The 25,225-nt window shown below is 40.9% G+C and overlaps 1 protein-coding gene across 1 annotated transcript in view; it reads left to right on the top strand.

Annotated features, from left to right (window-relative positions):
- Positions 1-25,225, top strand: part of EPHA4 (EPH receptor A4) — a 158,357-nt gene that overhangs the window by 59,994 nt on the left and 73,138 nt on the right. The window contains exon 4 of the mRNA XM_068968913.1: positions 5,442-5,597. Within this exon, the coding sequence (XP_068825014.1) occupies positions 5,442-5,597 (156 nt within the window). The remainder of the gene's footprint in view (positions 1-5,441; positions 5,598-25,225) is intronic.

The raw sequence follows: 25,225 nt of genomic DNA, 5'->3' as shown, positions 1-25,225 counted from the left end.
AAGCTACTGTATATTCAGTACACAAAAGGCAGAACTTCCTGTAGTACAGGTCTCCATGCATGCACGCTCTGTCGATTCAGTCATAGCCTATCCCTTCTCCAGCAGATCTTCCGGACCCAGAAATCTGTCCGGGGTCTCCTACATTGCAGGCAGATTCTTTACCAACTGAGCTATCAGGGAAGCCCACAGGTCTGAAAGTGTGTGCTTAATGTCCCACCCACACGATACAGTTAGAGGGACCCACACGCCTCCCAGAGTGAAATCTTCCCCCAGAGTCAGTTTGTATAAAGGGCTCAGATTTCCCCAAGGGAGCCACTGTTGGAATTTCAGCTTTGACCTTCTGGAGACTCCAAATTAAAATGCAAATTCGTTACCTAGGAAGGTAATTTTTAACACGTTAATGTTTATTTGTTAGTACTTTAGCACAAATTAGGTTTTTTTTCAAATTAGCCAGCTGCCTAAGAGCAGTGCTTAAATAGAAGTGAATCAGCCTCCCAGAGGTGGGCTTAGGGTCAGTTTGAATAAAAGTCCTTGGGTGACGGTGTTAAATCCCCCACCACAGTCAGACCCCATCATTTGCAAGAGAGTCGTGCACTCTCACTTGCGCACGTGCACTCTCACTTGCACACGTGCATGCGCGCGTGCACACACACACATACACACACACATGAGACTTCATAGTCCAGACTCTAGCATAACATTGCCCAATAGAAATAGAGTGTATGGGGTTTAGTAACCAAATTCAAAAATGTGAAATTTAAAAGGTTAAATTAAACTTAATGGTATTTTATTTAACTTAGCATATCCAGAATATTGCTTCAATATATAATCAATATAAAAATTATTGTTACTTCTCCTTTTTGAGTACTAAAGCTTTGAATTGTATGTGTGTGTGTGTGTGTGTGTGTGTGTGCTGAGTCCTATCTGACTCTTTGTGACCCCATGAACTAGCCCACCAGGCTCCTCTGTCCATGGGATTTCCCAGGCAAGAATACTGGAGTGGGTTGCCATTTCCTTCTCCAGGCAATCTTCCTGACTTGGGGATCAAACCCTTATCTGTTGCCTTTGAAATCTTGTGTGTATTTCACATTTATTCAGACCAGCCACATTTCAAGTGCCCCGGGGCCACCTGTGGCCAGTCGTTACCTCATTAAACAGGACAGCTTTGAAGGATGTGGATCTGGAAAGTGAGTCACAGTTATGTGACTGGTGAAGGTAGCAACCAGATGGCCTAGGGGTGAACAAATAGAAGATAGTACCACCTCTGTTTCCCCAGCACTCAATTATATCAATGTCACATTTTTGCTTGAAATCAGTCATAACTTTGTATAACTACATGAAAATTTTTAGAAGAACCTGATGTTGACCCCACCACTTAACTGTGTGACCTTGGACCGTTACCCAAAACCCTCAGTTGTTTCCTTTGCCAAATAGAAAATGAAAAGCTTCAATCTCGCAGGATTGTTGTGAAGATTAAATGAAAGAATGCATGTAAACATTATAAATGTTCAATGAGTGCTTGCTATATCATCACAATTGGTATGATCATTAGCAACTTTTTTTAAGATAGCTTAAAAGATGAACTATAAAGGCAATCAGGTACTATAAATCTTTCTGTATTTCTCTAAAAAGGAGAAAAATGACTAAATATTTATATGTAATGACTAGTTCCTTAAATTGAGTAGTACACCTTGTGTGTGTATGTGTATGTGTGTGTGTGTGTGTGTGTGTGTGTGTGTGTTAGTCCTTTAGTCATGTCTGACTCTTTGTGACCCCATGGACTGTAGCTTGCCAGGCTCTTCTGTCCATGGAATTCTCCAGGCAAGAACACTGGAGTGGGTAGCCATTCTCTTCTCCAGGGAATCTTCCTGACCCAGGGATCCAACCCAAGTCTCCTGCATTGAAGGCATATTCTTTATCGTCTGAGCCACCAGGGAAATCCATACCTCCTCTATACACTAAGAAATCCTGCAGATACTACCTTGCCTTAAGAACTATTTTGGTACTGTTTTTAAACAAAAGTAGTTATATGTAAGTGCTGTATTCCACAAGGAAATGTGTACAGAAGATTACCCTGCTACTGCATGGTCCTGGGTGAGCCAATGATAGAAAAGTTTTTGTTTCTCTTCTGCATTCTCATTTATTAATATCTTCTTTTATTTAAAGACAGCAGAAAAAATTATTAAGGCAAAGCTAAAGGAAAAGAAAGCTTTGCATGGCATATGTGAAGTCATTTTCCCACAATGGTATATATGAACTGTCCAGTAAAGCACTCCTTCTACCGCACCCCATCTAGTGAATCCTCACCAGCAAGAGGGCAGAAGAAGGAAAGCATCTCTTGGGTGTGCTCTCTCCAAACACACTTACCAAATCAGTATCCTTCAAAACTGTAGTGGAATAGTTTCCACCTAAAAGAGAATGATGGAAAAGCATAGCACATGTCAATGCTTGCTATACACGTTTCATGGAGATTTTGTTTAGAATGGAAGATGTAGTATAGATTTTAAAATGCAAATAAGTGGTGAATAAACATGGGATGTACTTACACATTCATGCACCAAATGCTGCAAGGCTGTGAACCACACAGAGCAAAGAAATGTACTCAGCCATCAATTTAGAAGGTCATTTTGAGTGTAGGCAGTGAAATGGCTGTGTGCATGAAAAACTACTACTATATTTTGAGAGATCCTTTCTAAGAATCCTGAAATATTAATAACATGGTCTTAATGCAGTTGAAGACAAAGGAATGTGTTAAGGGTAGCAAGGGTTGCTGAGTGTTGCACAATGACAATTCTGTGTTTCTACTCTTGCTTATAAAAGCAAGAGGAAAAGAGTAAAAATAGTCAGTGTGTTTAAAGAACAGCAGCTTTCAATATCCCCAGTAGATATAAAATTCAGTATTCCTCAGATGAATTCACAAATACTTACTCTTGGTAACATTAATATACTAGCTTCAAGGAAACAGAAAAGAAGTATAAAATTAAAAACTCATTTCTTCCTTAAATGAACTTGCATATATATGCAACTAATTTTTGAACTTTAAGAAATTCAGGACATCCTTCAATTTTATTTTTGTTAACTAGGAGTTTTAATTTTCTAACTGAAAGTATTCTTATCAGAATAGACACTGCGGAAGCAGCAGTGCTCTTTTTCCTTAAGTTTTTAAATGTGTTCTGTTTTCACATGGCAGTGAACCAGTCATAGACCAATTTTTTGTTTTCAACATTCCACTCCCATTTTAAGTTTTTACATTTGATGCCTGATGAAAGAATGGTCACAAGGATCAGTCAGGAACGTGGAAAGCTTTCCTCCAATATCCAGATGTGAACAAATAAAAGCAATTTATCGCTTTGGCCAGTCCCAGCCCGGAGCGACCAATTTCCACAAGTTGCCTTTGTGGGCTGTGACTGACTGAGTGACATGTGGCCCAGTGAGTTTGTGTCAAGTTCAAGGAACCATTGTGTTTGAAGTGGGAAGGTCAAGTTGAACCCTCTGTGCTTCTTCCTGCCAAAGCTGGAGTTTTTTATTTTAATCGAAAATGCAGGGTCATCTTTAAGCGTGACCAGAAAGTACTTGCATGTTGAACCTTATCTAATGATATGATGTGTATAAACTTGAGACAGCATAAATCTCAGCCACTGGGGCAACTTGTTTTTCTAAGATGCTCCGGTCCAGTGAAAGACAAAAGCAAATAAGGGAGAGATTGATCTCCGAGCGCTTTTATTGTCAGCGCTACACACATCATAAAGTTTTGGCTCGTTAAGGGAAGTTCCATAAACAACATTAGTTAATAATGGTGAAGTCACTGTGGACCTTTCTGGAGCTTCTGCTCAACTCCCTTTCCGCTTGCCTGTTAGCAGAGCATGATTAAGAAAATACCAACAGGATGTGCTGGAGGGAGGAACAGACTTCAACTGGAAGCCATACGGGTGCTTGATGGATGAGTAACGGGGTGGGGAATGTGGCCATATCTCTCAGAGAATCACACAGTTCTGTGCATCTTTTTTTCTTCTGGTTTGAGCAAAATCTGCTGACTGCTGGCACGATTGGTCTCTTGCGGTGGTCACACTGATGGAACTTCTCCCAGATGATTTTTTTGATAGTATGGACATAACCCAAAGTATGTGATAAATGGAAAAAAAAAAATTGAGAGTGAATCATACTGGAAAGATTGTGAGTAACTGTCACATTTTTAATGGTACCTCTGGTCTTATAAAATAACTGTATTTTTAATGGCCTTGTCACTGTGGGTTTAATACGGATGGTGTGGGTCAATTTTTATGTGAGGTTGAGACTGATTTGGGAGGTGATCTTGAAGGGCATGGGGAGAGAAAAAGGCAGAGTAAGACCCTATTAATTATTTTTTATTGTGAGGTTTCCCAGAATTATTGAGGTTTTCCACATTAGTCAAAGCAGTCCTCAGTGTCAGCCTGATGTTTATAAAGATGAAGTCATGGAAAGCGTGTCAGGTGCATGAGGAACTATACGGTCCATGTTCTCCCCACCAGTCACTTGGGCTGTGTGTGCAGAGGGAGGGAGGTGTTGAAAAATGGAGGGAGGGGAAAACAGGAGGGTTTTATGAAGTTGAAAATAAACACAGAGTATCTGCTGATCTTAAAAAAACCTTAACATATTATATTCCAAAATGTTCTGTGGGTAGTTTATATTACTTTCCCCTGAAATCATGATCTGCGTCTTACCAACTCTTTTATGTTTGGTTGCTTATGTTGGTCTTTCACTTTGGATATAATTAAGAAATAATCACCTACCAATTTTTGGTTGGCACTGAGCTATACTTCCAACTGGTTGGTTCAAGACCATGCTCTTAGATTCCATAGCATGGGGCCAAAAGTATAGGCTTTGGGGGCTGAACACTTACAGTCAAAGCTGGTCTCTGACATTTACCAGATGCGTGGTCTGGTGCTGACAATTTACTGCTCAAAGCTGGTATTCCTCATTTCTAAGGTAAGGTTAATAACAGTGCCTGTGGAAATGGAGAGCTGTAAAGATCAAACAATGTTGTGCATATAAGCATGTAGGAAGCACTTGGGTAAACTTTAGGTGTGATTTTATTGATACAACTGGTTTTAAGAAAATTTTTTTCATAGGGCTTTGCCACCTGACCAGTCATGTTAAAGACTGTTAAAGAGTGGTTGTTATCAACGAATATTTTGGGTTGTTTTACCTGCATCTCCAGCCAGATGCTCACTCAGCCGTGAGCAGTTCAGTCCCTCAGCCGTGTCCAACTCTTTGCGATCCCATGTACTACAGCACGCCAGGCTTCCCTGTCCTTCACCATCTCCTAGAGCTTGCTCAAACTCATGTCCATTGAATCAGTGAGATTAGCAAAAAATATCTCCTTCTGAATCAAGAAAGTGACGTCTTGCTTTGCTTTGTTAACCAGGGGTTTATATCGGTTTGTTTTTTCTGCTTCCCTTTAGCTTGCAAAATTGGATATTACAAGGCCCTCTCCACGGATGCCGCCTGTGCTAAGTGCCCGCCACACAGCTACTCTGTCTGGGAAGGTGCCACGTCGTGTACCTGTGACCGAGGCTTCTTCAGAGCGGACAACGATGCCGCCTCTATGCCCTGCACCCGTAAGTTATACACTCATCTCCCATGTCTTAGATGCCAGCAGCTTCCATTACCATCATTGGGGCACTTGTCAGCCCTTCTCCCAGGATAAGGGTGCAGGGGGGCAAATGAAATCAAATGTGCGTCTTTTCTCACTCAGAGCCGGAGAAATGCTTAGGAAAAGAATGGCTCATTCTCACTGAGTTTGTTGCCTTCAGAGTGCACAGCTGCCAACAGACTAGTTTTTGTAGCAGAGATGGTATGTTCAGGGGTTGTGAGACAGTGTAATTAGAGCTGAGATGGGAATTTACAAACGGTTTTAACATGTCATCACGGACTCTTGGGAAGTTTGACAGCTGCAGGGGAAAACAGTAAAGGATGGGATCACGTGTGGGCAGGTGGTTTCAGTTCTGTGTGCTGACCTCATGGCTTGCGACGTCATTTCCCTTCACTACTTTTCTTCTTTCCTCATAGTTTTGTGTTCATAACATTTAGGCCTGGATCCTCGTGAATGCTTGTTGAATGATGGGCACTGAATACATGCTGGGATAAGGAATGAATGGGGTTCGCACCTTGGGATGCAAGGAACAGAGAGCTCTTTCTCACACTTTCTATGGACAGTGGTCCTAAAGGTTACTATTGCTTTCATTCGTACTCTGGGATTCATAAATACTGCAATGGCTATGACCTTGACCAGAAGAGGGAGTGATGGGCCTGGGTGCCCTTGTGTTCTCATTGGCCAAGTCTGTGTTTGGAGAGTCAGAATCGAGTGGCCAGGCACAGAGGCTTTGCACAGGTTTTGGCTTTGTTTCCCAGCCCACTGCTTAGTACCCAGGTGACTGTTGGAGCCTTTTAAGTCTCAGTCTCCGCATCTGTCAAATGGAGTAATAATAGTACCTCCTTCACGGTTGTTCCTACTCAACACCTTCACATTGTTTATATACTGTGCATAATGAATAAAATCATGACACTCAATAGATTTTAGCTTTTACTATCACTAAGACTTCCATTATTTTGTTTCTTAACTACCGTATAGTCTACCTTGGCTGGCCTGAAAATAACACTGCAGACAGGAGTATTTCCTGATTTGGAGGTATTTGGGTCAGTGGTAGGGGCATTTTCTTGCCCAGTCAAGGACCACATTTAAAAGGAGCAGGTAGAGAAACTTCAGGGCAGTCCCAAATTTGTGCTGAAATTGCCCTACCCTCAGGAGTTCCTTAGAGAAGGCAATTGCACCCCACTCCAATACTCTTGCCTGGAAAATCCCATGGATGGAGGAGCCTGGTAGGCCGCAGTCCATGAGACCGCTAAGAGTCAGACACGACTGAGCAACTTCACTTTCGCTTTTCACTTTGATACATTGGAGAAGGAAATGGCAACCCACTCCAGTGTTCTTGCCTGGAGAATCCCAGGGACGGGGGAGCCTGGTGAGAGGCCGTCTATGGGGTCACACAGAGTTGGACACTACTGAAGCTACCTAGCAGCAACAGCAGCAGCAGCAGCAGGAGCTCCTTTCATAACCAGAGATGATAGTAATTATAATCATGATAACAGCAACCTTTTTATCATCACATCCAGGTAATGTATTAGACACTTTCCATTAACCTTATCATAGGGCTCACAAGATAACAAATATATGAGATAGATATTATCTTCATTTTAGAGAGTAACTGCCAGCCCCAGCATCCACCCCAGCTGAGTGATGGCTCTGCAAGACCAGAAGACTCTTGCAGAGTTTCTGTTTCTTTGGAGGCACTCTTACCCCTTCCCTAGCTCAAGCTCAAACTTCCAGAAGGAAGGTTATTAGGGCCAGTCTTAGGTGTGAGCACAACGGGGCAAAGATTTTCTCATTTTCCTTTGTTCCTTCCATAGACTACCTGCTTCCCTGGATGCCAGGTCGATTTGACGTGCTCCAGTCCCAGCCTTTTTCTTTTCCAATCTACATATCCTTCTCTAATGTTCCATTGTGTGAGATTAGCTTAATAATAAATTCTCCTCTGTCTCCAGTTGATTCTCCAATGATTCTCCAGTTGTGATTTTAGGTCACAGTGGCAAATTCAAAGGGAAACTCTGTGGGACAACAATGTGCTAATTGGCCTCATTTTGCATCATGCAGCCCAACTCCTACTTTTCAAACAGATAAAGTCTTTCTCTAGGCCAGGGCTTGACTGTGTCATGAACCTCATAAAAGTCTCCTCTGATGGCAAGACAACCTGGCTTTTTCTCCCAGGTGCTTTTAGTCTTATGATTCTGATCTGTTGTCTACATCCTAGGGGACCATGGGCTGATCACTTAATTCCTGCAGCTTGCCATGTGGGAATTTAGGGAGATCCTAAAAGTTGGTACATGCCTAAGTTACTGGCACGTTTGCCATATGTGTACAAGTGGTTTCTGAACCCTTGAAATTTTATGTTTTTGTAGGAATTAAATTGTCAGCTTTACCTTAACTATGCAAATAAGAAAAGGAAAATATTGATTTTAGCCTGTGGGTAGATCTGAAAGTTTTAACACTAAAGTAACTTTTGCATTTTTCAGAGACTGGTTTCATCAATGAAAGAAAAATGGCTTTTTTTTTGGTCATTGATAAGAGACCCATGAAAGTACCAAAGCAATATGTGAGTCTCTGACATTTTCCTAATGGGATCCTTGTGTTTATTTCATCTCTGACTCTGAGTTAAGAGGAAACATGGTACTGATGTTAACACCGCACACTTGCAAGGCTATTTAATCTCTTCAAGCCCCAGTTTCAGTTGAGTTCAGTTGCTCAGTCATGTCAGACTCTATGTGACCCCATGGACTGTAGCACACCAGGCTTCCCTGCCCATCACCAACTCCTGGAGCTTGCTCAAATTCATGTCCATTGAGTTGGTGATGTCATCTAACTATCTCATCCTCTGTCATCCCCTTCTCCCACCTTCAATCTTTCCCAGCATCAGGGTCTTTTTCAGTGAGTCAATTCTTTGCATCAGGTGGCCGAAGTATTGGAGTTTCAGCTTCAGCATCAGTCCTTCCAGTGAATATTCAGGACTAATTTCCTTTCAGATGGACTGGTTTGATCTCCTTGCAGTCCAAGAGACTCTCAAGAGTCTTCTCCAACACCGCAGTTCAAAAGCGTCTATTCTTTGGTGTTCAGCTTTCTTTATGGTACGACTCTCACATCCATACATGATGTGATGGGTCATGGAAAAAGCCATACTGGAAAAGCCATAGCTTTGACTGGATGGACCTTTGTTGGCAAAGTGATGTCTCTGCTTTTTAATATACTGTCTAGATTGGTCATAACTTTTCTTCCAAAGCACAAGTGTCTTTTAATTTCATGGCTGCAGTCACCATCTGCAGTGATTTTTGGGGCCCAAGAAAATAAAGTCTGTCACTGTTTCCATTGTTTCTCCATTGTTTTCCCATTTGCCATGAAATGGTGGGACTGGATGCCATGATCTTAGTTTTTGAATGTTAAGTTTCAATCCAGCATCAGAGGGCAGACAGAATGAAAGCCCCAGTTTACTCATCTGTAAAATGGGATTCTTCACTAGCTACCTGTGGAGTCATTTTAAAAATTAAACAAGAAGATATTTGGAAAAGTCTGGCACAAAATAGGGATCTAATCATTGTTTTCTTTTCTTTTATTCCAAGCTGGTCACTCCCTTCTCCAAACTACCTCCACAGCAGATGGTCCATGCATCTCATTGCCCCTCTAAAGAGAATTTCTCACTTGACTACAGTATTAAGCTACCAATGGCTGTACAGTACTCCAGAAGCCCTGGGGGGTAGAACTCAGACATCACTATTTTCAAAAGTTGCCCTCCTCATTCTACTATACAGACAAGGTTGAGATCACTCCTCTGTGAAGTTAAAATTTTAATTTTTTTCTAATTTGATAAATATTAACTACACAGAAGACTCTTAAGACTCTTTGAGATATGGCTGATCTGTGAGGTGACCATATTTTGCTAATGGATAGACTAGTGAATTAACCAGCAGAATTAGAATCCATTCTGACCTGTTCCTCTTCTAAATTTCTCCCATCCTGGTGAATAGTAGACCTGCATTGTCCAGCATATTAGCCACTGGGCCTATTTTAATTGGCACATTGCAAAGACTCAATAGCTACATGTTGTGAGCATACTGAATGGCACTGCTAGAAAATATTTCTGCCATCACAGAAAGTTCCAGTGGACAGACAGTATGGTAGCAGATTTTTCAATAGAGAAGACAGTGGGAGTTTCTCAGAGAATCTTTTGTTCAAATAACCCGTAAAATGAAGCCCTTCCCTTTTGCCCCACCCCCAGGTTTATTGGCTTCTCTTGACAAGATGTGGGGATGGAAAGGAACATAAACATCAAGGATCCTTTCAAAGTGATTTCAGCCTCTAATCAGCTCTTCCCAGTTGGTTAAGCCAGGTGACAAACCCAATTCCCTTGCGCTGACAGCCGTGGTAATCAGGGGCCTTCTTTTGTTCATTATGCTGTCTTTAACCCCAACATTCTTATGCAGCCCTGCGTTTAGTGAGCGCTCACTGTGACGGCACACTAATGAAGAAATAAAACACTCTCTTTGAGAATCATTCTTCTAGCCAAAGAAAGAGACTGCTCCACTGGCTTGTAAAATCAGGTTTCTGTTCACTTGGAGAATGATTAGACCAGGTGAATACAAGTCGTATTGGCTAATTTAGAAGGAAACGCCTAAGACGTTCTTCACACCATCAGCATTGCTGGAAAACTTCAGAGAATTTAATGGCGAATAAACTTTATCTCTTGGAGGACTTTTTGACTGGAGCCTCTGGTTAGGTGGACATAAATGGCTATGAGTGAGATAGGCAGGGTTTCAATGGAAGCATCATATAATTCAAGAAAATAATCCATTCCCATCCATCCAATCCATGGGATTCTAGTCCATGCCATTAGAATAGAGAGTTTTAACAATGCTTCTTAAAGGTGAATGTGCATAGAAATCATGTGAAGTCACCTAAGGATTGGTTGGAGAGGTCAAGTCTGACTTTCTGCATTTCTCACAAGTCCCCAGATGCTGCTGTTGCGGTGGACTGTCTTTGTTTTGTTGTTTAGTCACTAAGTCATGTCCAACTCTTGGTGACCCCATGGACTGTAACCTGCCGGGCTTCTCTGTCCATGGAATTCTCCAGGCAAGAATACTGGAGTGGGTTGCCATTTCCTTCTCCAGGGGATCTTCCTGACCCAAGGATAGAACCCAAGTCTCCTGCAATGACAGACAGATTCTTTACCGTTAAGCCACCTGGGGAGCCTGGACCATCTTTAGGCAGTAGGAATTTAGAGCCTCCCTGATGGAAGGCACATAATGGGAGATGTGCTCTTCAATGCCTGTCACTTAGTTCAGTGGTAGCTCTAGTGGAGATATTTCAAAGGTTATGAACATCCTCCCTTAATGGAAACTGAGTACTTCCTTTGTCCCTCAGATGAAGAAAATCTCCTGGTTTGGAGTTGCATAATCAAACACGGGCACTGTAGTCTCCACAGGTTACTAGGTTACAGCCAAAGAGTGGAAATGTCAGTCTTCTCAGACACACGTATCAGTTAAAAAGTCGACAGGGTTTTTGGTGACTTTGCCAGCAAGACAGACCTCCATAATACAAGGATGCCATCTAAGCTGATGAAGGGGTTTTGATTTCATGAATCATTTCTTAGAAAAAATTTCAATGTGATTTTAAAAATTGAAGTATAGTCGATTTACAGTGTTTTAGGTGTACAGCAAAGTGACTTGGTTCTATATCTATATCTATATTTCTTTTCAGATTCCTTTCCATTGTGAGTTTTTACAAGATACTGAATATAATTCCCAGTGCTACACTGTAGGCCCCTCTTGTTTATCTATTTTATGTATAGTCGTATGTATCTGTAATCCCAAATTCACAATTTATCCTTCCCTCCATTCTTTCCCCTTTGGTAACCATAAATTTGATTTCTATGTCTGTGACTCTATTTCTGTTTTGTAGATAAGTACATTTGTATGATTTTTTAAGATCCACATATAAATGGTGTTATATATTTGTCTCTCTCTGACTTATTTCATTTAGTATGATAATCTCTAGGCCTATCTGTGTTTCTGCAAATGGCATTTCATTCTTTTTTATGGCTAATATTCCATTTAAATATGTCTACGTATATATACACACACATATACACAAAACACATATCTTTATCCATTCGTCTGTTTTCTTATCCTGGCTATTGTAAACAGTGCTGCTAGGAACATTGGGGTACATGTATTATAACTTTTCAACTTAAGAGTTTTCATCTTTTCTGGAAATATGCCGGATCATGTGATAACTCTATTTTTAGTTTTTTAAGGAACCTCCATACTATTCTCCATAGTGGCTTCACCAATGAACATTCCCACCAACAGTGCAAGAGGATTCCCTTTTCTCCACACCCTCTCCAGTATTTATTATTTGTAGATGTTTTAATGATGGCCATTCTGACCAATAAGTGTGATTTCTGTTAATGAGATTAATGTCCTTTAACTCTGCTGATCAGCAACCCCTCCCTTCCAGATCTCTTTCCCTCTCTCTGCGCCTTTCCTTGTAGTTAGGAATGCAGTCTGGTGATTAGCAGTGCTAGGAGACCAGTGCAGGACCTTGATGTCTTAGTCATTCAGTTGCTTGTTCAGTGATTCTAATGAGTCTTCTTTTCCCTCTTTGGGAGACCAAACCAGTGTTAGATTTAAGGTAACTTTCTGATTCTTTCTTGTGTTTCAAAAGGCTTTGAAAAAATGCCTTATAGCAGAAGCAGATTGGCTTTGTATATCTAGAACAAAATAACTAATTTGTTATTTTGCCCCTTTGACTTCTGAGCACCATTACCGGAGTGGTTTTCCATCCTTTTCAATTGGAAATCAGTTGTTGTGTTGTGGGATCTTTATTTAACTTATTTGATGAAACTTATTAGGGCCTCGTGATTGGGGGCAAACCCACTCCAGGACTCTTACCTGGAAAATCCCATGGATGGAGGAGCCTGGTAAGCAACAGTCCATGGGGTCGCAAAGAGTCGGACACGACTGAGCGGCTTCACTTATTTAAGATTGCCAACACAAAGGGCCTTCGCGAATCTGTCTGTAAGTGAACACCCTTGAATAATTCAATCAGCTATGCCAAACAAACAAAGAGCGATTGATTGATACTTTGATATGGCCTAAAATATTCCGAAATTACAGCTTTTAAGACAATTTGTACTGGAGGAGCTTAGTGCTAATGAGGGCAAATTTACCAAGATCTATGAGGAAAGGTCTTGATTTGAGAAAGCTTTCTGTAGGTATAGGTTATCAAGAAATTGAAACAGTCCAGCTCCAAACAGCAAAACACCGCTTACTCTGTCTTTACATTTGCCTTTTCTAATTGAATTTATTGCACCACTGTATTTCCTCCAGAAAGTGTATTGTTTTAAAATTACCATTCCAGTCCTATTAGTCAAAGCCCCTCACTTCTAATGCTTTCTGACAGTTATCAACATAATGAACCGTAATGAAATGATGAGCAATCTTCAGTGGAAACCCAGTGTGGATCCCAGTGGTGCTGTGTGACTGTGCTGTTAACATTTGAATGCAAATTAAAATAACATCGTCCTTACTTGTTTCCAAGGTCAGGAGAAGAGAGAGATTTTTTTAAGTGCTTTAATTTTGGAAATCTCATATCCATTTTCAAGCAAGCCCTTGAAGGTTCCACTGATGTTCAGTTCAGTTCTCTGCCTCCAAAGATTTACGCACTCACATCGGCTAAGGGATGTGTGGAGGGGTGTCTAACACAAAGCTTTGATGTTATAAACCATAGGATAAAAGGTAGCCTTTGGTTTCAAGTAAAGTACATTTTCCCCCACCCCAAAGCATATTTCTTTTTGCTTTAGAACTACAAGTAACTAAATAATATAATGATTGGAGGAAGGACATTTATGTGAAATTGATAAATGAGAGTGCAGTTAGTTCTGGTGACAGATCAGTTAGTAGCAGAGTGAGAATAAAGGCCAAATATTCCTAAAGTTTTGTCCATGAAAGTGTTTCAGAAGATCCATTGGTTAATCCCTAACCATTTCACATTTTATTATCCAGGTAATCATTTTTTTTAAGAACATATTTTTATGAAAATTCTTGTATCTAAGATTTGGTTATTTTATGTCATTTATCAAATTTGCAATATTAGAGTGCAGTTTCATGCTACATTTCATTTGTCATAGGACAGAAACGCAAATTGAGACATCAATTCCCTCCCCCCTCCATTGCCAGGTCATGAGACATGGTTTTCCAGGCAGAACGTATGGTCCACTGCCTGTTAAGCCAGTTGATAGGCCAACAATGTGTCTGTCCTCTGGACCATAAAAGCTGGTCAAAGCAACCAAAGACATTTTCATGATTGAGATGCAACCTTCTATCCATTCTATTTCTAGACTGATTTTTTTAGTTAGAGCTTTAGTTCAAGGTCTGATATCAGTTAGTGAGTAAAGCACATCTTTGTTTCTTCCTTTTGGGTTACTGTGTAGCATTTTGACTGTGAATAGGAAAAATTACCTGTAAAGAAATTAAGTGCATAACTCTTGTCTAAATACAAGGATATGGGGTGGATGGTGGTGGGGAGGAGAAGCACCAAGCGTTCTTAATAAAAAGCACTAGATGGACTGCAGGCTGATCACTTGCCATTTGGTAAAATTTTAAAAGTTCTAGGTTATTTAAGGAAGATCAGATATCATCTTATTGAATTATCTTTTGACAATGCTCTTTTAGCCTCCATCTTATCCTCCAACCTACTTCTGGTTATATACAGATAAATAGCCCATTGTGGACATTTTATCAGGATTAATAGTACATTGTAGATTCAGCTGGGAAATGCAGATGTTTGAGGGGCAGGATTGTGAGCCCAAGTGAAAAACTTGACTCAACTGCCAGTATCATTTAGCCAGGTTATTAAAATTTTTCCATCACCATGAATAATTAAGAATGGTTTGTTATCACCCAGGCCCTGTCATTTCTGGGTAGCATTTTTGACACTACTCATGGAAGTCATACCCTGGCTGTGCACAGCATGCTTCTGTGAAACAAGGTCAATTAGACACTTTCCTGAGATCCCCTGGGGTGAGAAGTGAATACCTTCTCTGCTATCAGCATTTTGATTTTGCCGTCATAGTGAACTCTTGTTCTACAAGCCATCTATAGCTTGGCAGAAGTTGGACCGAGGGGAGAGCCCTGTTGCATGCGTAGAATTGCCCCCCACCCTCCTGTGACCTTCCACCCAGGAAAGAGCCTTTAATAAAAACCCCTGCTCTGGACTGGAATGTAGAAACTAGGCAAACAGCACATCTTAGCTAAGACCAGAGCACCTGACAGGAAGTAATGCCAGCAAACATCAGCCTGAAAGGCAAAACAGCCAGGAGAAATGTGAGAGGTCCCAGCTGGGTCCACAGAGAATGCGTAGATACACTTCATTTTTTTCCTTTGGATTGTGCATATCTCGGGGAATGGGATCCTTTTAGCCTTTGAATCAGGCTTTCTGATCCTATCATCGCACATAATTGACTGGATGAATTTGGGTGAGTTGCTTCACTTCTCCTATCTTAGTTTTTGCTCATCAGATTGCTTCAGGTAACACATACTTTTCTACCAGATGTGATTATGGGGAGCAAAGGAGATTAAGGATGAGAAAGAACTTTGCAAGAGATGAATTCACACACTAGCTAATTCTAAAGGAAAATGTTCATGCTTTTTTTTAAAATTACTTTTCATGGGCTTCCTTATTGTGACTTCTTTCTGGATAACTGAGAGTTGACTGCATAGAGCACTTCAGCCATAAACTAGTCATCTTAGAGAAAATTCAACCACAGTTAACTTGGTAAAGAAAAAGCAAATGGTTCCTGGGTGTAGAATGAAAAAAAAAAATAAATAAATACTAGATATACTGAAAAACAAGTGGTAGCAAAATTTCAGAAAGGAGTGACCTCGGCTGGGACCCCAAGGTTTTTTGGGGACAGCAATAAAGGATTGATGTGTTTGCAACACTCAGATTTTTAATAATGGGCTGTCCTGCTTTGGCTCTAGCCGTTGTTAAATGCATAAACTGCTGTGATAAAAGGTTATGCCCTGTGCCTACATTTCAGAAGAGGTGTCCCAGCAGCCGTCTTCATGTAAACTTACCCACAGCAGAAAAGGCTGAGAGAAGGCAATTAGCAGTGACAGCATATACAGCTGTCAGGGAGGATGCACGACTTTGTTTGAGTCACAACTTACACACCCCAACTGTTTATTCTGCCTTATAACCTGTCTTGCAGCTGGAGAGAGATTAACAAAGGCTGATCTGAAGGGTTAGAGGGTTTTACAGCTAAGGCACTGAAGTCTTATGGACTGTCAAAAAGTTGTTCATGATTAATGAAGCCTTATGGGACTCAAGACCCAAGGCGCCTCTTCCTCAGAAGCTCTGTCTTGCACTGGTTGCCTCGGTGTATCAGAAGGGTGACAGGAGCGCTTCAAGAAACTGATCACTTACGAATTGCATTTCTGTCTGTGCTCTGGAAGAATGTTTCTTTCCATATCCAGAATTAATTTCATGACCCAGGCACTGAATTTGCATACTCTTCATGGGGTTCTTCAAGCAAGAATATTGAAGTGGTTTGCCATTCTCCTATCCAGTGGACCATATTTTGTCAGAACTCTCCACCATAACCTCCACAGTCTTGGGTGGCCCTACATGGCATGGCTCATAGCTTCATTGAATTACACAAAGCTGTAATCCATGTTATCATTTTGGTTATCTTTTTGTGATTGTGGCTGAGCACCGAAGAATTGATGCTTGCTAACTGTGGTGTTGGAGAAGACTCTTGAGACTCCCTTGGATTGCAAGGAGATCAAACCAGTCCATCCTAAAGGAAATCAGTCCTGAATATTCATTGGAAGGACTGACGCTGAAGCTGAGGCTCCAGTACTTTGGCCATCTGATGCAAAGAGCTGGCTTATTGGAAAAAACTCTGATGCTGGGCAAGATTGAATGCAGATGAAGAAGAGAGCAACAGAGAATGAGATGGTTAGATGCCATCACTGACTCAAGAGGCAAGAGTTTGAGCAAACTTTGGGAAATAGTGAGGGACAGGGAGCTCTGGAATGCTGCGGTGCATGGGGTCGCAAAGAGTCAGACACACACGACTGAGTGACTGAACAACAACACTGAACTTTAAAATGGTGATTAAAAATCAGTTCAGTATGAAAAGTCTATGATAGATTTGGAAATTGCTTTATACAAGAGCCTGGCTCCTTTGATGTCATATCAGCTATCTGCCAGCCCTGGTTGTGGACGTTTTTAAAAAAAACCTTTTAGCATGTGATTACCCTTTTTTCTTTTTTTCCTCATCAACTTTTGTGATGTGATATACCAGAGTGCCATGGTGATGACACTTCTGAGGAGTGAGCTGCACTGGGCTTAAGGAATCTTCATTCATTCATTTATTTGTTTAGCAGATTCTCCATAAGCACCTAGTACACCTTTGACTTCTTTCTAAGGGCTGGGGGACTCTCACAAATCAGAAAAAAGGATTATTGTTCTCATGGAGCTTCTGTTCTAATGGGAATATAAATGATACACAAGATAATGTAAAATTCTTACAAGAAAGAGGGGAAAAAAAGAGCAAATCATAGGGTAAAACAGAGGAAAGGGAAGGATTTCACTTTGCAGGGAGTGGTCAGGACTGAGGAGCTGAGATTTGAGTTGAGACCCAGGGGGCAAGGAAGAAGCCAGGGGAGAGAATTCCAGGTACAGCTACCAAGTCTAAAGAATTTGAGTTGCGTGTTTAAAATTTTGTTAACAATGTGAGTTTTTGTTGTTGTTGTTGTTGTTTTTTACAATGTGAGTTTTAAAATGACTTATTTTAAACCTCTTGGTCCTGGAGTCTGTTGGCATTTTAATTTCAGTTGTTCTAAGAAACAGAAATTTCAGGTTTTTGTGGCACATTACACCATGTGTCCATATAGATTTAAATACTTTGGCAGGACCTACTTTTTTTTTTTTTCTTTAAGATTTTTGATGTAGACCATTTTCTCAAGTCTTTATTGAATTTGTTGCAATATTGCTTCTGTTTTTATGTTATTATTATTATTATTATTTTTGGTTCATGAAGCATGTGGGATCCTAGCTCCCCAACCAGGAATCAAACCTGCATGCCCTGCGTTGGAAGGCAACGTCTTAACCATTGAACTGCCAGGCCAGAGAGGTTCCTGGCAGAACATACTTTTAAATGCATTTCTCAAAGCAGGTGTCCATCTTTTGCTGAAATTTCAGTTTTCTGAAGTGAAATTTCAGAACAAAGAAGTGAATTTTGCCTTATGTAAGGTGCCCAGTGGCAGTTACTCTGGCCTAGACTTTCCATGGGATGGTTTACACCAAATGCCTAGTTCACACTGGAGGCGTTTTTTGGCTTTGGGTTTAGTGCTGGCTGACCTTTTCGAATGATTTTATTAAGGTTCCTGTAGACTTCACGTGAATGTCTAAACGGTCTACTTTAAATCCTGGCCTAAGCCATCAAGCATATTTTCTGAACTACTCAGGAATTTCACTCAGGAATTTCTAATCCACAAGAGGGAAGAATTATGTTTTGTGGAATTACTAGAATTTTCTTTGATGCTTGGAATATTGCCCTTCTTAAATGTCACATTCACTTAATTTCTCTAGATAGTGTGAAAGCTTGTCTTTTCCCAGAGGAAAGTATGTGGTAGGTTAAGGAAGATCAAAATTTCTTTTATGATGTAACATGATATGACGCAGTAGTTCTTTGCTTCTGCTGTAATTTGGCTTTGGTTTCCTGGGAACTTCATGCTGTCAAACTCCTGTCAGCTGAATGCAAGTTGACATCCCACTAGAAAATGATAATTATCCACTGTAGCACCTTCCACCAGTACCTGCTGTGCGATACAGAAAGTATTTCACACCAGCAAAGCAAATGGATGTTCATTAAATCTATCCACAGTGGCAAGAAATACAGGGGCCATTGCTTTTAGAGCAATGAGAAAACCGAAACATAAACCATAAGACATACTGCATTTTATTCCTTTGTTAGTCATAAAATGTAAGTGTAATTTGGACTTTAGAAGCCATAGTTGTTATCTGACCTGTGCCTGCATATGAGTTCAATTGTTCAGTTGTGTCTGATTCTTTGCAACCCCATGAACTATAGCCCACCAGGCTCCTCTGTCCATGGGATTCTACAGGCAAGAATACTGGAGAGAGTTGCCATTTTCTTCTCGACCTCCTCTCCTCCTCCTCTTCTTGACCCAGGCATCAAGCTCAAGTCTCTTATGCCTCTTGCATTGGCAGGCGGGTTCTTTACCACTACCAAGATCTGAGAGGCCTTGTATAAGTGTGTAAATCATGAATGCAGTCTCCTTAGATTAGTTCAGAGTATGCTTGAAGTCCCTAGAATTCTATGCAAAATCATTGGTGATAATCTTTCTAGGAAGAGGATATTTGTTCCCATCAAATTCTCTGTAGCAGGGCTTGGTAAACTATGGCTTGAAAATCAAATTCAACTGCCCTTGTTTTTGCAAATCAAATTTTCTTGGACACAGTCATACTCATTTTTTAGGTGTTGTCTGTGGTTGCTCTCAAGAGCCATGCAGAGTTGAACATTTGCCAGAGAGACCATATAGCCCATAAAGCCTAAAATATTGACTATCTATCTGACCCTTTACAGAGAAGCTTGCTGAACACTGTTATCAAGGGTTAGTAAGTTAAGGATTATTGCATTTGACTTTTGCTTCTTTCTGTTAGTTCACCTATTACCCTTGTCACTAAAATATTTTTAAAATGTGAAAGGCATTCTAAACATGAGAACTTTGAAATAGCTAAGCATGCCAGACCCATTCTTTGATGAAGAAAGATAGAACCTTAGGCTTATATATGAATATTAAGCAGGTTTTACAAAAAGAGCCAAAAATGTAAAGGGAGGACATTTATTACCCCTTTAAATATGGTTCAGTACTTGATTGATTTGTATTTAAAATTGTCTTAATTTTGCTTGTAAAAGTAAAGTTGAAAGAAAAAAAAACCCATAATTCTATAAAAGCTAATAAGGAAAAGGCCCATGAAATTAACTTGCTTCAGAGATAAAGTTTGCCATAGTTCCTTGCTTGAAGAAATCATCACTTGAAATCAAGATGGAAAAAGAAAGGTCATAAAAAACATTGTCAAATTAACAAAGCTTAGATTGACAGAGCCCACATTTTAAATTTCCAGTTATACTGGCTGGTTATGGAGCTATAAAAACAAGAAGAGGGCAGGATGCTTACATTTCCATTCTCCTGAGGCTCACATTATCCATATTTAACTTTCTTTAGTCTCTTCCTTCCCTCTTTAATTTCATGCCCCTTCCTTCCCCTCCCTATCCAGGGAGGTATCACAATGAATCAGAATATTTCTTTTTCTTCCTTCTTCTAGAGCAGGTAAGTAAAACTGGACACAATAGGTATTTCTTGAATAATTGTGTGGCTCCACAATCCTTCCCAACAGATGTCACCACCTCTAGATGATGCATAGCCCTTCCTACTTGTTCAGAGTGTTTTTAAATTGTAGCAAAGAGAAACTTGAATTAAACTAGCTACATTGAGATGCTCCATTACAGGGCTTAATGGTAATGAATCTGTATGTGAAAAGCTGGCTAATACAGGCTTAGCCCAGAAAAGCCTGTATTAATTCACAGGCTTAAAATAACATTGTAGGTGGAGGGATAGAAGATGCATTAGAGGACCTTGTTTCCAGCCAGTCATTCATGACTCCTCAAACAGCTATTGAGCTTGCTATGAACTAGGGATAATAGGAAACACCAGGAAGTGATGAAGACATCAATTCTGCTATCATACAAACTGTAATAGAAACAGATATCAAATGTATGTTTGGTTCAGTTCAGTCCCTCAGTCGTGTCTGACTCTTTGCGATTCCAAGAACTGCACCACGCCAGGCCTCCCTGTCCATCACCAACTTCTGGAGTCCACTCAAACTCATGTCCATTGAGTTGGTGATGCCATCCAACCATCTCATTCTCTGTCATCCCCTTCTCCTCCTACTCTCAATCTTTCCCAGCATCAGGGTCTTTTCAAATGAGTCAGCTCTTTGCATTAGGTGGCCAAAGTATTGGAGTTTCAGCTTCAACATCAGTCCTTCCAATGAACACACCAGGACTGATCTCCTTTAGGATGGACTAGTTTGATCTCCTTGCAGTCCAAGGGACTCTCAAGAGTCTTCTCCAACACCACAGTTCAAAAGCATCAATTCTTCGGTGCTCAGCTTTCTGTATAGTCCAACTCTCACATCCATACATGACCACTGGAAAAACCCGACTAGACGGACCTTTGTTGACAAAGTAATGTCTCTGCTTTTTATTATGCTGGGTAGGTTGGTCATAACTTTCCTTCCAAGGAGTAAGTATCTTTTAATTTCATTTCTGCAGTCACCATCCACAGTGATTTTGGAGCCCAGAAAAATAAAGTCTGCCACTGTTTCCACTGTTTCCCCATCTATTTGCCATGAAGTGATGGGACCAGAGGCTATGATCTTAGTTTTCTGAATGTTGAGTTTTAAGCCAACTTTTTCACTCTTCTCGTCACTTCCATCGAGAGGCTCTTTAGTTCTTCTTTATTTTCTGCCATAAGGGTGGTGTCATCTGCATTTCTGAAAGTGAAAGTGAAGTTGCTCAGTCATGTCCGACTCTTTGCAACCCTGTGGACTATAGCTCGCCAGGCTCATTCATCCATGGGATTCTCCAGGCAAGAATACTGCCTTTTCCTTCTCCAGGGGATCTTCCTGACCCAGAGATCGAACCCAGGTCTCCTGCACTGCAGGCGGACGCTTCAACCTCTGAGCCACCAGGGAAGCCCTCTGCATTTCTGAGGTTATTGAAATTTCTCCCGGCAATCTTGGTTCCAGCCTGTGCTTCTTCCAGCCCAGAATTTCTCATGATGTATTCTGCATATAAGTTAAATAAGCAGGATGACAAAATACAGCCTTGAAATACTCCTTTTCCTATTAGGAACCAGTCTGTTGTTCCATGTCCAGTTCTAACTGTTGCTTCCTGACCTGCATACAGATTTCTCAAGAGGCAGGTCAGGTGGTCTGGTATTCCCATCTCTTTCAGAATTGTCCACAGTTTATTGTGATCCACACAGTCAAAGGCTTTGGCATAGTCAATAAAGCAGAAATAGATGTTTTTCTGGAACTCTCTTGCTTTTTCCATGATCCAGCGGATGTTGGCAATTTGATCTCTGGTTCCTCTGCCTTTTCTAAAACCAGCTTGAGCAAGACCTTTTTAACCTTTCATATTCAAAGAGAACCAGAAATATTGATAGCTGCCCTGAATAGGAAATAATATAAGCAGGATAACTGCCAGTCCTACATTCAGGCCAGTAGTGGGGCAGTTTGGGAAGACATAAAACATTATTTAATTCACAATGACCTACAGCTCCCTGATATTGGTGTGTGTTTAGATATGACATCAATATAGAGACTAGAAAATTAAATAGTATGATCATCTCTCTTAATTATAAATCTCATATATGTAATTGGAGACATTAAGAGGTGGGCATATTTCTGATGAGAAAGGCAATCATTTGTCAGAAATTCAATTATTCCTAAATATCTAGATATGCTCTTACCAAACCAAACATGTGCCTGCTTGCCTGACCCACAGCAAAGCAAATCTACTGACACAAAGTTGTGGTGAAAGAAAGTACAGCATTTATAACCAGGCACCAAGTGAGCAGAATGGAGAGCTGACACTCAAAAACACTGAGGGAAGAGTTTCTCAAGACAGTGTAAGGGAGAGGGTCTTGGGGTATGTGATCAGCTCATGCTCAGTTCTCTGATTGGTTGATGGTGAGGTAACAGGGTAACATATGCAGAATCTCAGTCATCGATCTTCTGATTCAGATTGGTCTGAGGTCTAGTGCTTATGGTCTCCATGCAGTCAGCTTCTTCTACCTGATGAGGGTTTGTATCTGCAGAACTCAAGGTTACGGTTTAGGAAAGTATTCCATTTTTGAGGAGGAACACATGAAGATGTGGAGTGAAGATATGGAGGCAAAGCAACCACAACGCCCAGTTGTGCATGTGACTAGTGATGGACGTAAAGTCCAATGTTTTAAAGAGCAATACTGCATAGGAACCTGGAGCATTAGGTCCATAAATCAAGGGAAATTGGAAGCGGTCAAACAGGAGATGAAAGAGTGAACATTGACATTTTAGGAATCAGTGAACTAAAATATGGATGTGAGAGTTGGACTGTGCAGAAAGCTGAGCGCCAAAGAATTGATGCTTTTGAACTGTGGTGTTGGAGAAGACTCTTGAGAGTCCCTTGGACTGCAGGGAGATCCAGCCAGTTGATTCTAAAGGAGATTAGCCCTGGGTGTTCTTTGGAAGGAATGCTAAAGCTGAAACTCCAGTACTTTGGCCACCTCATGCAAAGAGTTGACCCATTGGAAAAGACTCTGATGCTGGGAGGGATTGGGGGCAGGAGGAGAAGGGGACAACAGAGGATAAGATGGCTGGATGGCATCACTGACTCGGTGGACATGAATTTGAGTAAACTCCAGGAGTTGGTGATGGACAGGGAGGCCTGGCGTGCTGCGATTCATGGGGTCACTAAGAGTCAGACACAACTGAGTGACTGAAATGAACTGAACTGAACTAAAATGGACTGGAATGGATGAATTTAATTCAGATGACCATTATATCTACTATGGGCAAGAATCCCTTAGAAGAAATGGAGTAGACATTATAGTCAACAAAAGAGTCTGAAATGCAGTACTTGGATGCAGTCTCAAAAATGACAGAATGATCTGTTTGTTTCCAAGACAAACCATTCAGTATCACAGTAATCCAAGTCTATGCCCCAACCAGTAACACCGAAGAAGCTGAAGTTGAATGGTTCTATGAAGACCTACAAGACCTTCTAGCACTAACACCCAAAAAAGATGTCCTTTTCATTATAGGGGACTAGAATGCAAAAGTCAGAAGTCAAGAAATACCTGGAGCAACAGGCAAATTTGGCCTTCGAGTACGAAATGAAGCAGGGCAAAGGCTAATAGAGTTCTGCCAAGAGAACACACTGGTCATAGCAAACACCCTCTTCCAACAACACAAGAGAAGACTCTACACATGGACATCACCAGATGGTCAATACCAAAATCAGATTGATTATATTCTTTGCAGCCAAATAATGGAGAAGCTCTATACAGTCAGCAAAAACAAGACCGGGAACTGACTGTGGCTCAGATCATGAGATCCTTATTGTCAAATTCAGACTTAAATTGAAGAAGGTAGGGACAGCCACTAGACCATTCATGTATGACCTAAATCAAAATCTGTTATGATTATGCATTAGAAGTGAGAAATAGATTCCAGGGATTAGATCTGATAGAGTGCCTTTTAGAACTATGGACTAAGGTTTGTGATATTGTGCAGGAGGCCGGGATCAAGACCATCCCCAAGAAAAAGAAATGCAAAAAGGCACAATGGTTGTCTGAGGAGGCCTTACAAATAGCTGTGAAAAGAAGAGAAGCAAAAGGCAAAGGAGAAAAGAAAAGATATACCCATTTGAATGCAGAGTTCCAAAGAATAGCAAGGAGAGATAAGTAAGCCTTCCCCAGTGACCAATCCAAAGACCTAGAGGAAATCAATAGAATGGGAAAGACTAGAGATCTCTTCAAGAAAATTAGAGATACCAAGGGAACATTTCATGAAAAGATGGGCACGATAAAGGACAGAAATATTATGGACATAACAGAAACAGAAGATATTAAGAAGAGGTGGCAAGAACACACAGAAGTGCTATACAAAAAAGATCTTCACAACCCAGATAATCACAATGGTGTGATCACTCACCTAGAGCCAGACATCTTGGAATGCAAAGTTAAGCAGGCCTTAGGAAGCATCACTACGAACAAAGCTAGTAGAGGTGATGGAATTCCAGTTGAGCCATTTCAGATCCTAAAGGATGATGCTATGAAAGTGCTGCACTCAATATTTCAGCAAATTTGGAAAACTCATCAGGGCACAGAACTGGAAAAGGTCAGTTTTCATTCCAATCCCAAAGAAAGGCAATGCCAAAGAATGCTCAAACTACCGCACAATTGCATTCACCTCACACGCTATTGACCATTATTGGTGGCTTAGACAGTAAAAGCATCTGCATACACTGTGGAAGACCCGGGTTCAATCCCTGGGTTGGGAAGATCCCCTGAAGAAGGAAATGGCAACCCACTCCAGGACTCTTGCCTGGAAAATCCCATGGATAGAGGAGCTTGGTAGGCTACAGTCCATGGGGTCGCAAAGAGTTGGACACGACTGAGCGACTTCACTTACACTTTCACACACTAGCAAAGTAATGCTCAAAATTCTCCCAGCCAGGCTTCAACAGTACGTGATCTGTGAACTTCCAGATGTTCATGCTGTATTTATAAAAGGCAGAGGAACCAGAGATCAAATTGCCAGCATCTGTTGGATCATTGAAAAAAGCAAGAGATGTTCCAAAATATTTCTGCTTTATTGACTATGCCAAAACCTTTGACTGTGTGGATCACAACAAACTGTGGAAAATTCTTCAAAATATTTGAGTACCAGACCACCTGACCTGACTCCTGAGAAATCTGTGTGGAGGTCAGGAAACAC

The sequence above is a fragment of the Capricornis sumatraensis genome, chromosome 3, assembly GCF_032405125.1.
Source record: "Capricornis sumatraensis isolate serow.1 chromosome 3, serow.2, whole genome shotgun sequence".
Taxonomy (NCBI): domain Eukaryota; kingdom Metazoa; phylum Chordata; class Mammalia; order Artiodactyla; family Bovidae; genus Capricornis; species Capricornis sumatraensis.
This window is presented reverse-complemented; position numbering and strand designations above follow the sequence as displayed.